General features: G+C 32.6%; 2 protein-coding genes and 1 long non-coding RNA gene across 3 annotated transcripts; 1 reads left to right on the top strand and 2 right to left on the bottom strand.

Annotated features, from left to right (window-relative positions):
• The first annotated feature begins 1233 nt into the window (after window positions 1-1233).
• On the top strand, window positions 1234-1929 carry LOC139865958 (uncharacterized). Its single transcript, XR_011765179.1, has 3 exons — window positions 1234-1388; window positions 1715-1767; window positions 1887-1929. It is a non-coding gene; the product is annotated as an uncharacterized lncRNA (long non-coding RNA).
• A 1315-nt stretch (window positions 1930-3244) lies between these two features.
• LOC139867049 (RING-box protein 1a-like) lies at window positions 3245-4499 on the bottom strand. Its single transcript, XM_071855369.1, has 5 exons — window positions 4382-4499; window positions 4238-4288; window positions 4066-4125; window positions 3375-3446; window positions 3245-3282 (listed from the first exon to the last, which is right to left on the bottom strand). The coding sequence occupies exons 1-5, from the start codon at window positions 4497-4499 to the stop codon at window positions 3245-3247; spliced, it is 339 nt and encodes a 112-aa protein (XP_071711470.1).
• Window positions 4500-13378: 8879 nt separating this feature from the next.
• On the bottom strand, window positions 13379-16418 carry LOC139866374 (RING-box protein 1a-like). Its single transcript, XM_071854602.1, has 5 exons — window positions 16130-16418; window positions 15992-16042; window positions 15822-15881; window positions 13623-13694; window positions 13379-13534 (listed from the first exon to the last, which is right to left on the bottom strand). The coding sequence occupies exons 1-5, from the start codon at window positions 16251-16253 to the stop codon at window positions 13497-13499; spliced, it is 345 nt and encodes a 114-aa protein (XP_071710703.1). The 5' UTR covers window positions 16254-16418; the 3' UTR covers window positions 13379-13496.
• Window positions 16419-19743: the final 3325 nt, after the last annotated feature.

Genomic DNA, 19743 nt, shown 5'->3' with positions numbered 1-19743 from the left:
AAATCAATTAATATGGAACGTTTTTAATCAATAAGAACGGGACATTTCAGTTGCTAGGGCTCCGGCTCCATCTCGACATCTTTTATTTTCACTATCCTGCGGCGGATCTCTCGATCACCTCTTTTCCGGCAGCGGCTGGTGGTGGTCCACCCTATTGGTGGTGGCCACCAGTCTTCTTTCACTTCTCTCTTCCCTGATTTCTACATGGGGTTGTGTCTGGTTCGGTGGTTCACGATGGTCTGCCTCCCCGCTAGAGGTGGCTATCGAAATTATCAGACCTTTTTGCCTATTGGTTGGTTGTTGTGGTGGTCGTCTACCTTGTTCGCGATGACCACTATGGCAGTTGGTCTCCGGTGGCTGATGTTGCCTGTTAGTTTGGTGGTCGGGGAAGTGATGGTGCTTGGGAGGCCCGAGTGGTGGCTGGTGGAATATTAATGATGTGGGTGTGCGTGGGTGTCCTTTCTTTTTCAGTAGCTCTAATGTGTTTGGTCCAGGCGACGATCTCCCTGTTGAAGATCTGGATGCAGATTCGTGGTTGGTTTCGGTTTTTCGCAGGTTGGACTTATCTTTTGACGGCTCGGTTGTTTGACGATTGTTGTGTTCGTTCTTGTTTCTGTTGTTGTTATGGCGTGGTGGATAGCATTAACTTATTCGTTTTGTTGTTTGTTACTGTTAACTTACTTGTGCATTCGGTTGTTAATTTATCCTGTTTTTATGTTGATACATGTTAGTTTCTTAGTAACCGGTTTGTTTCACCCTGTTTGTGGGATCGGTTGATAGGTTACTTTTGTTTGAGTACTTGGTTGATTCAATTTGGATTTCTTCATGTAACGGGTGTACTTGTTTAATCTTCGGATATGCTTAATGTTATTGTTTTTTTAGCTAAAAAAAAGAAGAAAAAAAATAGCCGTAGCCCGTTATCGTAGATTTCATCAGATTGAAAAATGGGTGAACAAGACAACAAGGAAGCACGTGAGCCTCTGCATCACGCACATGACAAGAAACAAACAAAAGCTTCTGTTACGTCTAATCAAACCCCTTTTTACACTAAAAAATGTCGTTCGTACTCTGACACAAACTCACTTAGATTCCTTGAGACGACCAGACCAAACTAAACCACCTATATCTTTCCTCAATCTTCTACTGGCTATATCAATTTTTTTTTTTTTTTTAAAGATAACTAATACATACATAAACAATAGACAGTAGATTTGATTTGATTTGATGTGATGGGTGTGACTTCAAATGAATCATCTTCATGTTCAATTTCACCAGTTTCATCCCCTTCTTCCATTTCTTCTTCTTCAATTGTTTTTCTTGATTTGTACGGACGACGTCGTCAACTTGCTAAGGTTCAAGTCCTCGAACGAGAGATTGGTTTGCTTCAGGTTATTTTCTTTATATAAAATTATTATAAATCCACCATTAATTACTACGGAGTACTTCATCCTTAAAATTTTTGAATAACGAATTTTAGATGATTTCATTTGACAAGTTTGGCATCTATCTATTGTTGAATCTTTTGGTGGTATTTTATTTTTGTATCTTGTCCTTTAATATACTTTGTTAGCCCTTTAGTTCGAGCTTATATCCTTCACTTTTAAGATAGATGATCTTAACAGTGTAGGCGCACATTATCAAATTTTAAATGTTTTTATTTTTTATGAGCAATTACATGATGGTAGATATGAATTTCTATCATGTTTGCAAACAGGATGAGATCAAATCACTAGCAGAGCTTGAACTTGCATCAAGATGCTGCAAAGAGTATGCTAACTCTTCACTCTTTCATCAATTCAAAGTCATTTCATTGTATATAGTAAAAACTGGGGCTAATTTTTTCTTCAGTTGACTTAAATAATAATAATACTCAATGATGCATACAGGCTTGATGATTACATTGAAGCTACACCAGATCCGCTCATAGCAATGTAAGATTGTTTCACCATTTTTTTTTTTTTTTTTTTTTTTTAAAGCTTGGTTTGGAATCGCTGACGCGGATGGAAAACCACCCACCGGGTCATTTTCCACATACACGCGCACTGTCGGGCGGGAATCCGAACCGCATAACAGGGAACCGATCCATCAATCCATACGGGCATCTGGATCGAGCCGAACTTCTGCGTACGGGTCGGTAAAACCTCCCTCACAGACTTTTTACGTAGTTTTTTACATAGCCAGGAAACCCTTGACCTCTACCGTGCCCAATACTCAAGGTATTGGGCTGGAACCATTGGGCCATGAAGGCGGTTCTCTTAACCATAATGTTATTCCTTCTTCTAGGGTTATGTTAAGGTTAAATGAAGCACATGGGGTTATGTCGTCTCTAAATGGGTTAATCCGGGTTATGGGTACAAAAAGACTAGCTTAAAAGGAAATGGATCAAAAAGGGCTCAATTAAGATAACTAGCTTAAAAGGGACTTGGGTCGAAAGAGAATATGAAGTCTGGGTAGCACAAATTCACCCGTTTGAATCAGAAATGTATCTCATATCTAAATGGGTCAACCCAGCCCTCAAGAACTTCAGGGACGATAATGTATGTTGACATTTTTTATGTCTGTCTTGGATCAGAAATGGGAGTCATGGTAAACCTAGAAGCATCTGGAAGAATCTATGGTAGATTTCCCCTATATCGATCTAATAACTTCTTACTTTCATTTCAACGAATACCTGTTTATTCTGATTATTTCGTTTATATAGTGAAAAGGTTGGGTCAATAATATGCTGTTGCTGCTGTTGTGGTTGCTGCGACCAAACAGTAGTCTGCGGCTCACGCTGTCCTCGGGCAACCTTCTGTTTGGGTCGCCAACAAAAATCTTGTACCTCAGAATGCTGCAAATGTCCGAAAATTTCTTGCCAATGCAGCTGCAACCCATCATGGCCCAAGTGTTCAATTTGTTGCAGTTGCAAACCATGTTCATGCTTTTAAATGCATGATGATATAATAATTTGTATCACACCAAGATAGTTAACATTGTTATTAGCTAATTTCTTTAGATCTGTCATTGCATTATATAACAATCATCTACATAGCATGAAACTAATTGATGCCGTTTTATATCATCCACCAAAAAATATTTTCATAAAACACTTAAATATCCAACAATATCATAATAGCCGAATCACGAAAATCATGAGTGAAAGAATCAACAAGCGTTTCTCACTCCATATTCCCTAACTTTTGAGGGAAAAAAAAAAAAACATTACGGTCAACGATTATGCCTAGCGGCATTCTCTAGCAGTCTAGTGACCATATTTCTGGAACTCCCACTCGCTATTATCTGCAAAATCGGAAGGGAAATTATTCAACACCGTGTTATAAAGATTGCCATAAATAATGGAATATAGCTGCCACTGAAAAGCAGCAACATACCTAGAGGGCAAACTTGACGGGTTTTCAGCCAGCGGCTAATGCAGTGGAAATGGAATGCATGGTTGCAAACGCCTGCGAGAATCAATAATCATCATTAGAGATTTAGCAATTAGGTTAAGGACCAGAGAATCACATGAAAAGAGATGTAAATGTAGGTGAAGAAGCATGTACTAGCAGGTCGTCATAACAACACCCAAAAATCTTCTAGGAAGGTAAACAGCACAAGTGACGTCAATGGGGGATTACTCGGATTGAACTTTTTATAAATTTTTACATACTAAACTTTATAATTATGTGTAATTATAGAAGAAAACTATAAACATAAGCTTTAACATAATTGACCAAAAAAAGTAAACATGCTCGTTCATTTGTTAAAAAAAAAACTTTAAATTCTAGTTTTAACTCATATTAAAATGTTGACCAATTATGACTTTCGACTTTGACCAACAATCCGTTTTTGACCCATTAACCAGCGTTGACTAATTAATTAAACGAATTTCGGAAAATCATATCGCTCTGTTCAAAGGAGCAATCTCAGTTTTTTACAACAATGGTTTTACGTACAAGCAAACTGCACATCCACGTAAACAAGAACGATACTTAAAGACTAAAGTCCAAAAGATATAGAATGTTACCATAACACAATTTGTCCTATACTGCTATGCCAATAACTAAGGTTTTGAAACTTTACCCCAAGCCACGGTACACTCTTCACTAGTAGCACTAGCTTGATTAGCTTGGCACTCAATACCTAAATAAATAATTCAAAACATGTAACATTAAATCAACAATTTCGAATCATAATTTCTTACTCTACATAACAACAATAATATAGATGTGACTAAAAAAATAAAAATACTAACACTTAAGCATGATGTGATTTCTACATATCGCGCAATCATCAACAACGATATCTGCACCAAGTACAACACGAACAATAACAACCTGATAGTGATATATTACAAAGAAAAGCACAAAATCAATAAATAGAGTTTCGAAACACCGACCCCAAGCCCAGAGTGATACTGCGTTCCATTTTTTGATTTCAAAACGCTTAGGCTTCTTTGAAGGCCCCGGAAGAGTGGACGAACTACCGGCCGGAATCATCGTCTTGTCAGAATCCATTGGCAAATAACAAATTTCGCCGGCGAACGTATTTCTTGGATTACAAACAACAGAGTTAATTGAGAAACAATGTAATTTGTTAAAATGGTACTTAAATAAGCCTTTCAAAAAAATAACTTAAGTTTTGTTGATGATATGAGGTTTTAATGCCGAGAGATTCGTCATCTTCTATATTTGCATTGTATTTTCAGAATCTTTTAAAATCAATTTTTCTATGAAATTTTCAAACGAACACTACGCTTTAAAATGTCAAAAAGCTAAATAACTGATGCCATGAGGTTTTATTGTTTTAATGCCGAAAGATTCGACATCTTCTATATTTGCATTTGTATTTCAGAAACTTTTAAAGTCAATATATTTTCTATAAAATTTTCTAACGAACACACGATTTAAAATATCAAAAAGCTTAAAAACCATCATTTTAAAATTAATAAAGGATGGAAGGGTCTAGAATATAGAGAAGGAGTAGTATTAACGAGTTGGGCGACCTGTCTTTACGCCAGTTCTTCACACTTGATTAACATTAATTACATTTACATAGCTAATTATTGAGAAAGTAATTATTTATCATTTTTTTTTATTTTTTGTTTTGTCGAGGAAGGGCTAAAAATAATTATGTGACTGATTTGTAATAAGCGTGAAAGTAATTATTCATCATTTTTTGTTTTACTTTTCGTCTTGTCGAGAGAAAAGATTCAAATGCTCAATCAATAAAGTGAGACGTACATCAACGATTGGTACAAACTATTTAATAAAATAGAAAAAACTATTTATAATATATATATATATATATATATATATATATATATATATATATATATATATATATATATATATATATATATATATATATATATATATATATATATATATATATATATATATATATTAACAATAAAACAGTTATTAAAAAATGAGTTACGTAGTTAATTTATAATAAGGAAAAAAGTTAAATAATAATAAAGTGACAAAATTATGTGATTGAGTTAATAATAATAATAAGAATAATAATGATAGTAATAATAATAATAATAATAATAATAATAATAATAATAATAATAATAATAATAATAATAAATAGATAGGGGAAATTATGTGGTCGATTTATAATGAATGAGAAGTTTAGTGGTTAAATTATAATATGTGAAAAGTTTGTGGAAAATAGTTATTAAAAAATGAGTTACGTAGTTAATTTATAATAAGGAAAAAAGTTAAACAATAATAAAGTGAAAAATTATGTAATTGAGTTAATAATAATAAGAATAATAATGATAATAATAATAATAATAATAATAATAAAAAATAGATAGGGGAAATTATGTGGTCAATTTATAATGAATGAGAAGTTTAGTGGTTAAATTATAATATGTGAAAAGTTTGTGGAAAGTTAAATTTAACTATAAAGTTAAATATTATGAAGAGTGTGTTTGAATTGTAAAAAATATAAAGTTTGAAGTGAATTTGTAAATCTTATGAAGTTTACTATTTATTTGGTGTATGTCTTTTATTTGAAAAATTATGTGATTGAGTTAATAATAATAAGAATAATAATTATAGTAATAATAATAATAAAAAATAGATAGGGGAAATTATGTGATCAATTTATAATGAATGAGAAGTTTAGTGGTTAAATTATAATATGTGAAAAGTTTGTGGAAAGTTAAATTTAACTATAAAGTTAAATATTACGAAGAGTGTGTTTGAATTGTTAAAAATATAAAGTTCGAAGTGAATTTATAAATCTTATGAAGTTTACTATTCATTTGGTGCATGTCTTTTAGATGTATAGATTAATAGTGTGAGGGTAGTGTAGCCATTTTAACCATGAATGTGGGATATCGTTGGACAAGGTTGCAAAATTTGTTATTTGGGGATTAATCGGTCGGGACTTTAGAAGAATTAATCGGTAATTCAGAGATTAATCGGATTGTACTTTATATATTTAAATATTAAAATTTAAAAATTATGTGTAAATATAGAAAAAAAATCATAAATATAAAAATAAATTTTAACATAATTGTCTAAAATTGATCATTTTGCTTAAAAACTATAAATCATGTTAAAAAGTTAACCATTTTTTAGTTTGACCGACTTTGATTACCATATTTGATTTTGACCCATCAATTGACGTTAATCGTTTAATTAAATGGATAGAACGGATTGCTCTTAATAATGATTAATCGGGGATTAATCGGTGAGTAATCGAGTTTTTTACAACACTGTCGTTGGATAGTAATCTTAGACAATCTTTAACCCTCTCGGGCGTGTTTTTGGGTGGGAGCAAGAGCGGATCCAGAAACTTTTTTCGATGGGGGTAAAACGTAAAAAATTGAAAAAAAAATGTCAAATTTAACACAAAAATACAATAAAAAAATTTCGATCGTCGGTAGCGGCTGACCCCACTTGATCCCCCCTCCCTCCGCCCCTGGGTGAGAGTGAGGTGCTTGATGGACGTGCTGGTAACTGCTAGATAATGTGTGGCGTGCTGAGTGTCGTGTTGCAGGGTAGAGGTGGGGTATTTTTAATTTTTTTTTTCATTATTCTTTCATTATTCTTGATTTAAATTTATTTTATTTAATTACTTGTATTATTATTTTGTAAATTATAAAAAACAAATAAATTTAATAAAACACAATAAAATTAAAATAATGCGATTACATTTAATAAAAAAGTCCTAAAAATTGAAAATTACAATAAATATATAAAAGTCCTAAGTAACTTTATTTAAAATTACAACTTAATTCCTAACAATGAAAAATACATTAATTTAAAAACGATTAGATAAAACATTGTTTAATTTTTTCCGTCGAACGAGTCCTGACTCACGTAGCCTAACTCAAGACTACTCGAATCGGAGTGCGCCCGATTATAACTTGATTTGCCCATGTTTACAAGATACAACTCAATTCGCCAAGTCCGTGTCTTTGCTCGCTCTTTTTGATCATCTCATTGCTCATCCGTAAACAAAAACATCAACACTTGATGCTCTTCGTCGAAATACACAATTTGCGTAAATACATATGGTGTTTCTTTTTCGAGGAACTTTTTCAACTTTGACCAATCAAAGTAAGAAACGTCGACATCTTCAAAAGATTTTTTTCCCGTCAACGTATGACTTCAAGTCATACTCAGTTCTACCCCCATAATGTACATCAATGAAAACTTTGTTCGAATTCATGGTCTGTGTTTGATAAAATATACTAGTTTAGTGACCCGTGATTTCACGGGTTTGTTCAAGAAACAAAAAAAATTGGACTAAACCAAAACAATCTTGTATCAAACATTGACAATTATTATAGAAGTATCGACAACTATTAATATAAAGAGAGTTTATGGCTAACTTTTTATCATCAAACATTGACATTCTTTTAGAAAAAGAAAACACTAATGCACCCTCTATTGTGTGTATGTAGAATAATGTTATAACTATAGAAAAAAAATCAAACACCTCACTTGGAACAAAAGCTCCTGCAACCAAAAACATACACTCAAACAAACCGATTTAAACCCTTTCACATTAGAATGAAGAAGCAAAACCAAATCCAACATACACCACTCAGTCTTAACTGAAGACGTCGAGATCACATAGGCACATATCCATTGAGGCCTCAACTAAAGCTGTCAAGACCACATAACCACATAGGCACATACCCGTCGAGGCCATGATTCCGTTTAAATACCTCTAGCACCAAGCGATCAACCACTCAAATGCCTTCAACAATGGAACTCGCTACAAAGAAAGGTATTCAATCCCGCAAAACATAGGCATCAATTGGAAGTAAACGTTAGCATAAAAATATGTAGAAAGTACCTCAACAATAGAGCTTAACACAAAGAGGACAATACTTTTAGTTTTTAATTTTTTTTCTACACTAACGTTAGCAGAAAGAAAGATTATGTTTTCTTACCAAAAGTACTCTTAATTTCTTCATGCAAATAAAAAGTAGATATCAACAATCAAACTCTACAACACGATAATGCACTTCGAGCACAATTAGCAAATAGCAATCATAAGGTAACCTGAAAATAGAAGCAAGCATCACATACTTCTATAAATGAAATGTAAGGAAAAATAGAGGACTTAGCAATCAAGTGTATTTCATAAGTCCTTATAAGATCCAACCATTTAGACCATTTTTAACGCGGCGTCAGAGAGGTCCCGTCAGACGCGCTGGCAGTGGGTGACGCCCCCTGACGCCTCTAGTGGGGCGTTACGGCTGACGCGGGAGGGGCGTCAGTCAACTTTTTCACGAAAAAAAAAAAATGCGTCAGGGTTTCTGATTGGTCCACGTATTTTAATGATTTTAATTTTGTTTTTGTTTTTTTTATTTAAATTATTTATATTCTTTTCTATATAAACACATCAAAACCCATCATTTTTAACCGACAAAATTTCATTCCTCTTCCCTGAACTTTACATCAAATTTGACTCCATGTCCTTTTTCTTTTTTTTGTGCATTCTTCGTCCCTAATGTATCAAAAATCTACATCCCTCGTCCTCCCGTCTACTTCCTGTCAATTTCAGCCGTTAAGTCAAGCATGTGCAAAACATGTGAGGGTACTTTGGTCTTTTTATTTTATTTTTTTTCTTTATTATTTAACTTATCTTTTTACTCGATCCTCATCATCTCATGTTCATCTTTATTATTTCTTTTCTTTTTAATCTTTCTGTAAAAACATGAACCCCAACACTAAATCAAATCAAATTCAAATTCAAATTCAAATCATGATTCCTAACCAAATTTGTTGGGGAAAACTCAGTAAAATTGAACTATGAATATCGTATAAAATTGAAGGAATAAGAGATTGGGTCTAAACTTTGGAGCAAATTTTCTCAATATTATTAGCTGGAAAATAACTCAATACAAAAGGAAAGGAAATAAAATCCAAATCAATAAAACAATAAACACTTCAGAAAAATTACCCGAACATAAATTAATTCATCGCATGACCATCTTATTTTTTATATGATTGAATTGAGGATTGAAACCTTGTACATGGTACCTGTAGCAGTGACTACTAATTGTTGTGAACGATTCAAGGCCAAAACACGCGGAAAATAGAAGAATCGATGAAGAACAAAAGTATATGTTTTTTTAACTTTTGATATTCGAAATCTAAACTCACGATTTAAGGAGTTTTAGATCCTGGTTTCTTCATGAAAGATCCACAAATGAGATCCCTAACCTTCGTGGGTCACAAACATAACCTGTAACTTCATCTAATTTTCGAATTGAAATTTGGTCCTTTTGAGTACGAACCATAAATCTGAGATCTAGGAATTTATAGTTGGGTTTAATGCAAATTGAAGGCTCATACGGTTTAAGTGAACTATCAGGAAGATGAATCTGAGTTCCTTTGCACATCTGAGTTTATGAGATCTAGGAATTTGTGGTGATTTAATGATATGAGATGTTTGGTAGAGGTGATGATAAGATAAGATATAGAAGTCTGATGAAGAGAGTGATGGAAGAAAATGTTAAAAGGAATAAAATATTCTTACATGACTAAAATACCCTCACATGTTTTGCACATGCTTGACTTAACGGCTGAAATTGACAGGAAGTAGATGGGAGGACGAGGGATGTAGATTTTTGATACATTAAGGACGAGGAATGCACAAAAAAAAGAAAAATGACATGGAGTCAAATTTAATGTAAAGTTCAGGGACGAAGAATGAAATTTTGTCTTTTTAACCCATCAAACTCAATATTTTCTCTCATTTTAACACTTTCATTCAAATATTTTTTTTTTTTTGTTTTTGTTCTTTTTATTTATTTAAATTATTTATTTTCTTTTATATATAACCATCAAAACCTATCATTTTTAACACATCAAACTCAATTTTTTCTCTCATTTTAACACTTTCATTCAAATGATTTTTGTTTTGTTTTGTTTTGTTTTTTTTATTTGAATTATTTATATTCTTTTCTATATAAACGCATCAAAACCTATCATTTTTAACACATCAAACTCAATAATTTATGTAATGGTTAAATTTTATGTAATGGTTAATTTTGTATGTAATGGTTAATTTTTATATGTTTTTTAATTATATGTAATATAATTTGTATGCATAATAAAATAAAAAAGAAAAAGAAAAAATAAAACTGGTGGGACCTATTTGACACTGGAGGGGCGTCAGGGTTATTTTAGTGTCAGAGGGTGACACTGTCACGTCAGAGGCAGATTGCACTTTTTGGCCAAAAAGTGGACAATCTGCCTGTGACGTCATAGGCAGGGTTATATATGGTCTTAAAGGCACACGTGCTCTCCAAAAACTTAACGAATTTCATTAGTCCTTATAAGATCCAACCATTGATTTCAATCTCTCAACTTCTTCACCATCTATTCAATTCAAATATCATCATTTTAAAGTCAGTATAACCAAAAAGAATATTTTACTACGTATAATCTAGGTAAAATCAACTTCATCTTACATACACATACAAAAATCACAATAGCAGAAAATCAACTTCAACTTACAAGAGAGATTGAAATCAATAATTGTTAGCACATAATCGCATGTAATTGTTCAATGGTGAGATTACCTAGAGATGGAGACTGAAAAACACAACGAATTGAACTCCGAGTTAATAGGAAACGCAAGTATTGATATGAGCGGAAGTTACGGAGTGATGAAGATACAACGGCGGAGTAATATGGTGACGATTGGAGAGAAAAAGCTACGGATTGCACTAATCACCGATTCTAAAATGCATGTGCGAATGATATTGAATAGAAGATAGACTTATATTATGTTTGTATCGAAATAATGTTATAAATCCAGGTTGCAGTGTATAGATGATATATTTTGTCATTGGGCAATTTGGGCGTGAAACTCAATTAGAAAGCGTGCCATTGATAATCTAAATGCTATAATTTAAAATACACGGAGATTTATAGTAAATTCAAATTCAAATATTGAAATTTCAGATAATTAATGGATGTGTCAACTAATTTACATTAATTGCTTTTAATTTTATTAATACAGTTTTAATTACTTAAATATTACATCATCAAATCTTATGTTACAACTTTTAATAGCATATGTTACAACTTTATCAAGCACACGATAACCTCAACAACAACTCCCTTAATATATAGTATAGATGTGTGTAAAATGTATATGGATGTTTGTAGATGTGAATGGATATATATGTGTATATATATAGGCAAAATAAAACAATCAGTTGCAAAAAAAAAAAACAAATATATCCATTAATCACCACTAGCATTCGGCCATGTCTACAAAAAAGCTCAAACATGCCACCAGCTTTAGTGTGTTGACATCCAGCACGCCACCCCTCTAAACAACCAACACGCCGCGTTAGCCACATGTTGGCGGCGTGTTGGGTGCACTTGGCTCCAGCACGAGTACGTTATAGATGATCTTAAAAGGAAAAATAGAAATAGAGAAAAAGGAGGTAAGATGACACATTTGCCATCAACTATTCATCAGTTTTATCTTTTAGTAAAAAGGGAATAAAAAAATAACAACCATTCCGTATTTAATTTAATGCATGTTAATGACTACTTTTAATGACATTAGAAAAACCCATTTTTTAAAGACAATTGCACGGATAGCCCACTAACGTTGTAACAAAAAACATGGTAAACTTTTATCTTTTTTTTCCGGACTTAGATAACCCAAAAACTATCAATATATAACACCGATGGCCCACCAATAAACTCGGTTATCTCTTTTACGTTAAGTATCATAACGTGCCAAGCACGTGAGGGCAAAGTAATCCATTCAATATTTAATTCACTATTTTACTTGATGTTGTATACCAGACACACCAGACACGTGACGAATTATTTCCTTATTAACCTTCCCAATTGAATGAACGTTCATACCCAAATTTAAAACCCTACTTTTTCACTATCGCGTAATTTCATCTCATTTAAATTCGAAATCCTAAATGGTTGTATGTTCGTTGTAAAAATTTCGATATTTAATTGTTATTGACCTAACTTTGACTTTAAAAATTTCGCGCGAAAACCTGAACCGCATAGCGGACACCCAATTCATCGATCCATATAGGCATCTGGATCGGTCGAACTCCTGCGTACGGGTCAGTAAAACCTCTCTCACGGACTTTTGCAAAGCCGGGATCGAACCCTTGACCTCTACCATGCCCAACAGTCAGGGTATTTGAGTTGAACCATTGGGCCACAAAGGCGGTTCTCTTCACCATAATGTTATTCCTTCTTCTAGGGTTGTGTTAAGGTTGAATGAAGCACTTTGGGTTATGTCGTCTCTGAATTGGTCAATCCGGGTTATGGGTACAAAAAGACTAGTTTAAAAGGAAATGGATCAAAAGGCTCAATTAAGATAACTAGCTTAAAAAGGACTTGGGTCGAAAGAGAATATGAAGTCTGGGTAGCACAAATCACCCGTTTGGATCAAAAATGTATGTCCACTAAATCGCTCTAACAAGTAATAACTGCCTACTTTCATTTCAACGATTACCGTGCTTATTCTTAATATTACTTTTATCTAGGGAAAAGGTTGGGTCAATAATATGCTGTTGCCGCTGCTGTGGTTGCTGCGACCCAAAAATAGTCCGCTGCTCACGCTGTCCTCAGGCATTGTGTTTGGGTGGCCAACAAAAATCTTGTACCTCAGGATGCTGCAAATGTCCCAAGATTTCTTGCAAGTGCAGCTGCAACCCATCATGGCCCAAGTGTTCAATTTGTTGCACTTGCAACCCATGTTCATGCTTTTGAATGCATGATGAAAAAATAATTTGTAGCGCACAAAGACAGTTAACATTGTTATTAGCTGATTTCTTTAGATTTGTGTCATTGCATTATATACCAATCATCTATAGAGCATGAATGAAGTGATGCCGTTTTATATTATCCACTAATAATTGACATAAAGTTTAAAAATCCAAAAGTTTAATAGCAAGAAAGAAAAAAAAGAAAGGGTAAATCATGACAGTGCAAGAATTAACAAGCGTGTGCCATTAACAGTATCAACGCTTATGCCTAGTTACCATATTTCTGGAAATCCCACTCGCTATTATCTGCAAAATCGTAAGGGAAATCATTAAACACCATGTTGTAAAGATTGTCATAATGGAATATAGCCACTAAAAAGCAAGAGCCGCATACCTAGAGGGCAAACTTGACGGGTTTTCAGCCAGCGGCTAATGCAGTGAAAATGGAATGCATGATTGCAAACGCCTGTGACAATCAATAATAATCATTAGATATTTAGCAATTAGGTTAAGGACCAGAGAATCACATGAAAAGAGATGTAAATGTAGGTGAAGAAGCATGTACTAGCAGGTCGTCATAACACCCAAAAATCTTCTACGAAGATAAAGAGCACAACAAATGTTATAAATTCCTTATTAAGTAGATTGCAATAGCAATTGCAATGCATGAAAAAAGGTGAGAAATACTTTTTTTTTTTTTTAAAAGGCAAACTCACAGACTTTACACGAATATTTACAATAATCCACGAAATATGTCCACAACGGGACTTGAACCCCCAACCTCTTAGTCAAAAGGGCCACCACAATACCGCCAGGCCAATGGCCCTTTGGTAAAAGGTGTGAAATACTTGTACAATAAATACATAGTCCATCTCATTTCAAATGTACACAATACTATTTTCGTAAATCCTTGATTAGGGAATACCGTAAATCCTTATACGTATACATAATAGTTTAGTAAAGTGAGCTACTTCTACAAGAAATCACTAAAAAGTGAGTCATCGTTTTAGTACACGAGCGTACTGACACATTATGAGGTCTATCTCAACTAATACTACCAAACAGAACATTCTTCCTTCATGTACCCCATCATTTGTGCAATGAAGAGGAAAGCACTTTTTTCAACATTCAAAATCAGAAAGTTCAAACAAGAATCAAGATCAGAAGAGGAATTGATATTACTTGTGAAAAACATCAAAATTAAACTAATAAAAGTTTAAAGTGAAAAGCATCAAGAGCAGTTTTGAAGGCTGCACAAATCTGGGGTAAAAATTTGGGTGAATAAGAAACACTTGAGTACGATTAAGAGAAGTAGTTTATTAGTAGTATTGCCTTGTAGGTAGTGAGTCATGAAAGATGGGACTGCTTAACACATTGGTGACATTGATTTTTTTTTGCTTACGTGATTGTTATTAAATTAAATGTTGTTTTACTTTGCAACAGACCCTGCTGTTTGGTTGTTTGATGGACAGTGTACTGTTCCAGTGTTCTTTTTGGTTGCGTGTTTAATCGTTTGAAACTCTGCTGTTAAATCTTTTTATTTAAAACGTGAAAAGATAGATATATTAAGTTACAGACTAACTCAATATTAGGTTTTCTAGACTCACATTGTTGGTTTTAGATCAGTTACGTTTCATTACGAACCAAAACCATTGTAAACTATTATAAAACATTATATCATGCAATTAAGCCTGACCACCTTAAATATTAATACTTTATGGATAATAAAACATGTTTTAACAAGGATCTTTTAGGTCCAAGCAAACTGCACTCAACGTCATCCACTGATGACGTAAACAGGAACGATACCTAAAGATTTAAGTCCTAACGAAAGTAGCATGTTACAAGACAGTTCCATGGAAAAAGGACAAGCACTATGCATACCAACTTCAAGCCTAACAACATCTTCGATAACACTATTTGTCTTATTTGGCTATACAAACAAAGGTAACACCAAAACACAACATCACACTTCATAAACAATCGAGTACTTATTTCACAAAATTGACATCCATGAATGGCAGTCAAAACTATTATGAGAAGCATAGTCCTAAAGCTTGAAACACATATCACAGATCAATGTTTTTTTAACCATTATAGTTTTCCAAAAAAAAAAGCAGCTATACGACCATCTATCCCTATCAATGCCACATAAGTTTACGCCATTAGCCAATTACTCATCGGTCAATCTTTTTACGCCTTAAATAAGTTAGCCGTATTTTTTCACACATCCTATTAGATCTATCTTAAAGGAAGAACTAGACAACAGCTGTCTGATGTTCAGTATCACAAATAGCAACAACCTCAATGCAGAATAGTTCCATCAATACACTTCATGTAAACGTAGCAATAAAACGAAAACTTACACAAGCGTATATAACTACAATTCACCATAAAAAAAAAAAAAAAAAAAAGGATAAACCTACAGAATAGTTTTTTTTATAACCAAAAACAAAGCAGATATGTGTGCAGATAATATAATTCAACTTATAGCACAACTACACATATGAATTTAAATATATGATAATATAATACTATTATTACAATTACAATTTTCTGCGTGCAGAAAATAACTAGGGTTTCAAAAACTTACCCCAAGCCACGGTGCACTCTTCACTGGTAGCACTAGCTTGATTTGCTTGACACTCAATACCTAAATAATTGAAAAAATATAACATCAAATCAACGGTTTAAGGTCTGATTTTCGTAAGTAACAACAATAATATATATATGATTGAGAAAGAAAAAAAAAAAAAAACTAACATTTATCCATGATGTGATTTCTACAGATCGCGCAATTATCAACGACGATATCTGCACCAAGTAAAACACGAACAATAAAAACCTGATTTTGATAAATAAAAAACACAAAATCAAAAATTAGGGTTTCGGAACACCGACCCCAGGACCAGAGAGATACTGCGTTCCACTTTTTGATTTCAATACGCTTAGGCTTCTTCGAAGAAGAAGGCCCCGGAAGACTCGATGCACTACCAGCCGGAATCATCGTCACGTCGGAATTCATTGTTGATTAACAAAATTCGCCGCCAAACTTTATTCTAGGGTTAAAAAAACAGAGTTTGAATGAGAAACACGGTAATTTATAAATATGGTAGATACCTAGAGGTTTTAATGCCGGGAAGTTCGGCATCTTCTAAATTTGGTTTGTATCCAACTTCTCGGAACCTTTTCAAATATAAAAAGATTTTTTATTTAGAGCAATTCTACAATTTTTTTTTTTTGAAGGGAAACAAAGAATTTTATTAAACTAGTTAAAGATCAGCGGTTTCGCGGGTTTTATGAAATATAATGATATTATAAGATAATTTTTAATCATGATAACACAAATAAACAATATAATATTTCGAAAGTTCAAATGCAAAAAAAAATGATGGTCAAATCAAAGTAACGGACTTAATAACAACTCAATAATCAAATACACGATGTCATATATTTGTTATATACTTATATATCACATAAAATATATAGTTACAAAGTATTTGCTTTAGAAAGTTAATTTTTTAGTTGTATTTCCTTGTTAAGTTGTGTCACTTTGTATTCCAATTTAGACAATCATGTCTACAAATTAACATACATATCAGTATGTTTAATACCGGCGAATTCTCAGAATTAAGAAATTAAAATCCTAATAACGATGTATTTAAATCGAGTGGTGTAATAAAAGCATCGCACAAGTAGGTTTAAAATAATTTGTTTAAGAATATTTCAAGTAGCACTTCATTATGGTGACATTTCATGTGTGTTTTATAATTCCAGTGCAAATCAAGTTATATTTCAAACCCATTTGGGTTACAAACATATTTATAAACGTAAATAAGAAGCAACGTCTTTGTTCTGATTTACCCACAAAAACACGAACATATCCTTTAAGTCTTTGTTGCTATAGTGATTAATTATCACACCCACTACTGATAAATATCCAAATCGTCATTCATTATCTCAGGAATACAAAGCAAAATACGAAGTATTTTTTAGAATATAATGAAATACTACAACTTATAATAATAGTAGAAGTAGTATTAGTAAAGCTATTAAATCGTTTGTTTTTAAAACTAAATTTATACCCTAAACCTTAAGTCCTAAAATCTAAACCTTAAAATCAAAACCCTAATCTAAACCCTAAACCCTAAACCTAAACCCTAAAATCTAAACCTTATACCCTAAACATAAACTCTAAACCCTAAATCTAAACTCTAACCCTAAGCCCTAGAATCTAAACCCTAAAATCTAAACCCTAAACCCTAAAATCTAAACCCTGAACCCTAAATCTAAACGCTAAACCCTAACCTAAATCCTAAACCATAAACCATAAACTCTAATCGATTACCTAACCTTTAAAACCCTAACCCTAATCCCTAAAATATAAACCCTAAACCTAAACCCTAAATTCAAATCTAAACCAAACACCCTACACCCTAGAATCTAAACCCTAAACCTAAACTCTAAACCCTAAAATCTAAACCCAAAACAATAAACCTGAACTCTACACCCTACACCCTAAACCCTAACCTAACCTAACCCCTAAAAACTCTAAACCCTAACCCTAAACCCTAAAATATAAACCCTAAATCTAAACCCAAAACCCTAAACCTAAAATCTAAGCCCTAAAATCTAAACCCAAAACTCTAAATCTAAACCCTAAACCCTAACCTAAACCCTAAACGGTAAATCTAAATCCTTAACCTAACCTCTAAACCCTACACCCTAAAATTAAACCCTAAACCCAAACCTAAACTCTAAACGGTAAATCTAAACCCTAAACCCTAAATCTAACCCTTAAGCCTGAACGCTAACCTAAATCCCGAAAACTCTAAACCCTAACCCTAAACCCTAAGCCCTAAAATATAAACCCTATACTCTAAATCTAAACCCTAAACCAAAACTCTAAACCCTACACCCTAACCTAACCCCTAAAAACTCTAAACCTAAACCCTAAGCCCTAAAATATAAACCATAAACTCTAGAATCTAAACCCTAAATCTAAACCTAAAACCCTACACCCTAGAATCTAAACCCTAAACCGAAACTCTAAACCCTAAAATCAAAACCCAAAACCCTAAATCTATGAAAGGACCCGTTCATATACATTATAAACGATTCACAATAGTTGATTACATTGCGAGGTATTTGACCTCTATATGATACATTTTACAAACATTGCATTCGTTTTTAAAAGACAATCTTTCTTTACATCGAAAATTGACAGGCATGCATACCATTTCATAATATCCACTATCCAACTATAAATTGATTTAATAATAATCTTTGATGAACTCAATGACTCGAATGCAACGTTCTTCAAAATATGCTATGAAAGACTCCAAGTAATATCTTTAAAATGAGCAAATGCACAGCGGAAGATTTCTTTAACACCTGAGAATAAACATGCTTTAAAGTGTCAACCAAAAGGTTGGTGAGTTCATTAGTTTATCATAATCATTTATTTCCATCATTTTAATAGACCACAAGAATTTCATTTCCAGTTCTCGTAAATATACGTCCCATGCATAGAGACAAAAATAATCATTCATATGGTGAACACCTGGTAACCGACATTAACTAGATACATATAAGAATATCCCCTATCATTCCGGGATCCTCCTTCGGACATGATATAAATTTCGAAGTACTAAAGCATCCGGTACTTTGGATGGGGTTTGTTAGGCCCAATAGATCTATCTTTAGGATTCGCGTCAATTAGGGTGTCTGTTCCCTAATTCTTAGATTACCAGACTAAAAAGGGGCATATTCGGTTTAATAATTCAACCATAGAATGTAGTTTTAAGTACTTGTGTCTATTTCGTAAAGCAGTTATAAAAGCAGTGCATGTATTCTCAGTCCCAAAAATATATATTGCAAAAGCATTTAAAAAGGGAGCAAATGAAACTCACCATACTGTATTTCGTAGTAAAAATACATATAACGTCATTGAAAAGTGCAAGGTTGGCCTCGGATTCACGAACCTAAATTAATTATATATATTTATGTGTTGGTCAATATTTGTCTAACAAATTAGGTCAAGTCATAGTGTACAACAATCCTAATGCTCGAGACTAATATGCAAAAGTCAACAAAAGTAAATTTGACTCAAAATAATTTCCAAAAATCTATACATGATTAATATATAGTTTAAATATCGTTGTTTTATATTTTAAAAGATTTATTAGAGTAAATAATATAATTTATTTACTAATAAATAAAATTTTATATTAAATTTATATAATAAAATATACTTTTATATATATTAAGTAATAAAATTTATAGGGTTCATTTAATATCATAAAGATAATATGATAGGTATTATTAAAGTAAGTTATTACACATAGTAAAATATGTTTGTATCACATATTTATTTGATAAAATAATATCTATAATGATAGTAAGTAAAAGTTGTATTATTTTGTAATAATAATTATTATTATAAAAATATCAATATTTATAATTACTAAGATGACATTAGATAAAACGATAATTCTAATTATGATAACTTTAAT

Source organism: Rutidosis leptorrhynchoides, chromosome 9 (genome assembly GCF_046630445.1).
Source record: "Rutidosis leptorrhynchoides isolate AG116_Rl617_1_P2 chromosome 9, CSIRO_AGI_Rlap_v1, whole genome shotgun sequence".
Taxonomy (NCBI): domain Eukaryota; kingdom Viridiplantae; phylum Streptophyta; class Magnoliopsida; order Asterales; family Asteraceae; genus Rutidosis; species Rutidosis leptorrhynchoides.
Note: the sequence above shows the minus strand (reverse complement) of the source record. Positions and strands in the feature narration are given on the sequence as shown.

Bases quoted from the DNA above. Each gene is read 5' to 3' on its own strand.
- LOC139867049 (XM_071855369.1), bottom strand. From the start codon at position 4,499: ATGGATTCTGACAAGACGATGATTCCGGCCGGTAGTTCGTCCACTCTT. The intron at 4,126-4,237 runs GTTAGTATTTTT...TTATTTATTTAG, and splicing joins AAATCACATCATGCTTAAGT to GTATTGAGTGCCAAGCTAAT. The intron at 3,283-3,374 runs GTATGTTGCTGC...CCGATTTTGCAG, and splicing joins CCGTCAAGTTTGCCCTCTAG to ATAATAGCGAGTGGGAGTTC.
- LOC139866374 (XM_071854602.1), bottom strand. From the start codon at position 16,253: ATGAATTCCGACGTGACGATGATTCCGGCTGGTAGTGCATCGAGTCTT. The intron at 13,695-15,821 runs GTAAGTTTTTGA...TGATTGTCACAG, and splicing joins AGAGTGCACCGTGGCTTGGG to GCGTTTGCAATCATGCATTC. The intron at 13,535-13,622 runs GTATGCGGCTCT...ACGATTTTGCAG, and splicing joins CCGTCAAGTTTGCCCTCTAG to ATAATAGCGAGTGGGATTTC.